Source organism: Mus pahari, chromosome 3 (assembly GCF_900095145.1).
Source record: "Mus pahari chromosome 3, PAHARI_EIJ_v1.1, whole genome shotgun sequence".
NCBI classification, from domain to species: domain Eukaryota; kingdom Metazoa; phylum Chordata; class Mammalia; order Rodentia; family Muridae; genus Mus; species Mus pahari.
Window position 1 is genome coordinate 104,902,834 of NC_034592.1, and position 4,025 is coordinate 104,906,858.

At 43.4% G+C, this 4,025-nt stretch overlaps 1 protein-coding gene across 1 annotated transcript in view; it reads right to left on the minus strand.

Annotated features, from left to right (window-relative positions):
* Positions 1 to 935: 935 nt before the first annotated feature.
* Mfap1 (microfibril associated protein 1) overlaps positions 936 to 4,025 on the minus strand; it is a 46,458-nt gene continuing 43,368 nt past the window's right edge. Inside the window, exons 3-4 of the mRNA XM_029535748.1 lie at positions 3,857 to 4,017; positions 936 to 1,278 (exon numbers count right to left, since the gene is read on the minus strand). Of these exons, the coding sequence (XP_029391608.1) occupies positions 957 to 1,278; positions 3,857 to 4,017 (483 nt within the window). The 3' untranslated portion in view covers positions 936 to 956. The remainder of the gene's footprint in view (positions 1,279 to 3,856; positions 4,018 to 4,025) is intronic.

A 4,025-nucleotide genomic window follows, 5' to 3' on the forward strand; every position in this document is an offset into this window, starting at 1 on the left:
CTCACCTAGCCTAGACTTTGGTGGGACCTGATAAAAAAACCTTGGCACTTTGGACTCCCAATTCTCCTTTTTCTGCCTCCATAGAGCTGGGATTACACNTATGCATTACCCTGTTTTGTGGTACCAGGGATTGAATATCTGTACATTCTACACAAGTGTTCTGCCAATAGTATAATCCTAGTTCCATGTGACTCTTTCAATCTTTGACAACAAGATACATCTGCCTTTCAAAACCCTCACAGTACTCTCATGCTTCTCTGTTAACTGCACATTTATACTCGAGCTGTATCTTAAGCAGGCCAAGAAACTGCTTCCTTTCTGCCTTGGCCCACTGAGAGGATGAGACAATGAACAGGTTCCAGCAGAGGAGGGTAGTCTTAAACTCTTGATATTCTAAGAGCCAGGACTGTAACATAGCTGTGNACATTGTTTTCACCCTCCATGTGAATGTAGCACAATTTAACAGGGGTTTTTGTTTGCTACAGGGCCTTACGATGTCGCACTGGCCTTTCTACAACTCACTTTGTAGACCATGCTGGCCTCAGACTCACAGAGATCNTCCAGCTTCTGCCTCTGCTGATAACAGAGGCATGTACCACCATGCTTGGCCTAGATTAACAGGTTTGTGAATTATGACTTTTCTCTTTTCTGAAAATAATTTAATCTCAAAAGTTCTTTAATTCTACTCCTTTTCCAGATGAGGAGAGCTTGGTTGTCATTTAAGTAAAATATGTTTGGCTGTGACATGATTTCTGAGANGTTANAGGACCTAGCTATTGGGTATAGAGGTCACAGCCTCAGGACCTCAGTGCCATTCACCATCTCTGTCTGAGAGCTGACTTTAAAACAAGGCAGCTGTTGGTTCTCTCTGCTTCCTTGATAATGCTTTCTGCTATGTTTAAGTTCTTCTCAGGCCAAAAGCAAAAGCAATGCCAATGGTATTTACTCTNGGTCAGCTACAAATGTGACCCAACACAAAACAGTAACCTGCTAGGTAAAGTGTGTACTGGGGCTTCTGTTTGGTAACTTAGTTGCCCACATCTTAGTCTGCACATGCACCTTAGAGGTGCCTCTAAGTTATTCCTAGCGNCNAGTTGTCTGACCCNCCTTGCACTTACCATGAAGAAGGCACCTCGGTGATAATACTTCTGTAGAAACTTGTATTTGCCTTTAACAGCTTTGTTGGTAATGACTTTGCCATTTGCCCGAAGTTCTGCCCGCCTTTCTTCCTCAGTCAGGTTTCTCATGCGTTCAATTTCTGCTTTCTCCTTTTCAAGCCTGTCCAGAGANCAGAAGTACGAGTGTTTTCCACATTCAGACAGACTATATAATGGTCCATCTCATTTCAGCCATTACACACCTTTTCACATTTCATTCATTCACTCACTCACTCACTCACTTCATCATTCATAGCAGATCTGATATGTGGCAGGCCTGCAAGTCTCAACCTCATGTCTCATCTCCAACTGTAGTATTATAGATAGACTCATGCCGCTACAGCCAACTACATCTTTAGTTCTAGTCACTGCTTACTAGAAATCAAGGTCAGGAGTCCTAGCAAAGAAAACATGAGTTGGACTTCAGTATCATGTATGCCAGAACAGGAAGGACTACAAGTNTTCCAATGTTGATTCTAGCCTTTTTGGTGTTCAGACATATTGTTACTAAATGATTCTACAATACTAATTCTGTCTTCCTTCAAGTATCTTAGCTTTTAAAACAAAATGAGAATGAATTCAAGATAACTGGTAAGACTCTGCTTATAATCCTTCATAAGCATACTATCCTGTCACAAATTAAGGATTATCAGCATTACGTATAGCAGGGTTTAAACCTTAGGCTGGGGAAAAGGGAAGTCACATCTTCTTTCTCAGAAAAAAATATGTGTATGTCTAATTTTACACTGACATTTAACACAAGGGTTGGGGACATGGCTCAGTGCTGCAGTGCTTGCACAGGGTGCTTGAAGCCCTGGTTCCTCTCCCTTGCATCACNGAAACATGGGTGGCANAGTCATAGCCACTGGAAAGGGCAAAAGTCATGAATCCGGCACACAGTGCCAGCAAAGCTGACCCAAATGCTGTATTTGCTGTCATTCTGTCTCTCACTTTTGGGTATGGTCTCTGCACTTTGCATTCTTGGNGGCTTTCTTCACTGGGATTCATTGTATGTCATTTCCTGAGAATTATGGTTGAGTCTTTCTAGAAAAAGTCTTACAAACTTGTCCTAGAGATCATCAAACACAGTCAAGCAGCAATAAGAATTCNTAAATGAGGTCATTACTTCATGAATCTTCTTGNGGTATCTATCACTAATCAACTCAAACAGTGTAACTGGTACAGGGCAAACAGAGACAACTGACAAACTCTGACTGGCCAGGAGAATAGTTACAGGTTCAAGGCCTCCTTTTATATTATATTTAGAGCTCCCTGAAAGTGTAGTTTAAAGATAGGGGGTTACACAGGGTACACCACTGGAGAATACAACTCAGTAAATGATTACTTTTCTTCCCTTTTAGCATAGGTGATGCAACGATATAATGCGTTAGGTATTAGCATTTGCTAACTCATAAAAAGACTGGTTCAGATATTTTCTGTTTGTCTGGAGTGCTTTAAATCTGCAAGCACTGCCAGTCCACAAGCAGGCTGTCATATAATTAGCGTGTTTGCTTTGGAGGAGACATTCTTTAGATTNTTTAAGTTGGAGTCATAGAGCTGATAATGAAAATAAAATCTGTTCTACTTGTGCTTTCTATTCTAGTTCTGACTGAACTTGTAAGCAGGGACATGTAATGAAACATCAAACAATCTGTATAATAGTAGTCTGTATTTGGTGAAACCTGCAGAAGGAAAGAAGCACCTGATTGCTAGTCAGTCGGAGCTGAGAGACTCCCCTTCCCCCGTCACCGATCCTTATGTCCTCTCTGAGCTGCCCTTTTGACAAGTGGGCCAGACATGCTTATAGGTGGCCCTCAGCAGGCAGTCAGAGAAACAGAGGCTCAGTGTCACCCCTGGCTACATAACAGAAGTGGGAGTTGAGTATGGGCTATATCGAACACTGTCTTAATATACAACAACAAAAATAATGTCAAAGAAAAAGTCCAGCTATCAGGGATGGGATGCCCAGCTCTGGATCCCACAGGCACCTACGCTGACACCCATTCACATGTGCACACATATACACACAATTAGAAAAACTCAAGTCTGGCATGGAGGCAAAACCTTTTGAGTCCAGCACTCAGGAGGCAGAGGCAGAGGGACAAAGGGGCAGAGGCAGGTGAATCCCTGTGAGTTTGAGGTCAGCATGGGCTACACAGTGAGGTCTAGGAAGTGAAGAACTCTGCCTCAAAGGAAGGAAAAATCGAATACAAAACCCCAGACTAAGAACAGCAGAAACTACAACATAGAGACAGTCATGGAGTGATGGCTTCACTTGGTGGGCTAGCAGTTCAGACATGAACTTGCTTTTGTTCCCAGCTCTGCTCTCCTACACATAGAATCTGCTTCTCCACACCTTACTCCTGGGCTGCCCTGTGGCTCCATCTGACTAATAAACATGTCACAAAAGTGACATATGAGTTCTGCCACCCAGGACTCAGGAGTCCTTGCTGGTGTCTACCTCTGAGTAGAGGTGCAGCATGAAAAAAACTGGAAGCTAAAGAGAGATTAGGCATCTAGTGTGCAAGCAACCATCAACCGTCCCACACACCAGAGAAAAATCACAGACCTGTTGTTTCAAGCGACTCCATTCTGAGTCACAGCACGAGAAAACAGTAATGTTTCTAAAGGGGTCTTAGCTGTTCACAGATGGACCAGTGCCATTCGAGGCCCTGAGCCTACGCCCACCCTTTACTCACGCTTCTCGGTCTTCTCTCTCCCGCTTGATTCTTTTGAGCTCGCGGACTTTCCACGCCTCGTACTCNTCCTCATCATTTTCATCGTCAGTGTTGAGCGCATCCAGGGCGGCAAGGGACCGCTTGTTCTCCTCTAGCTCTTTCTTGGTCTCTTCTTCTACAATCTGGATAA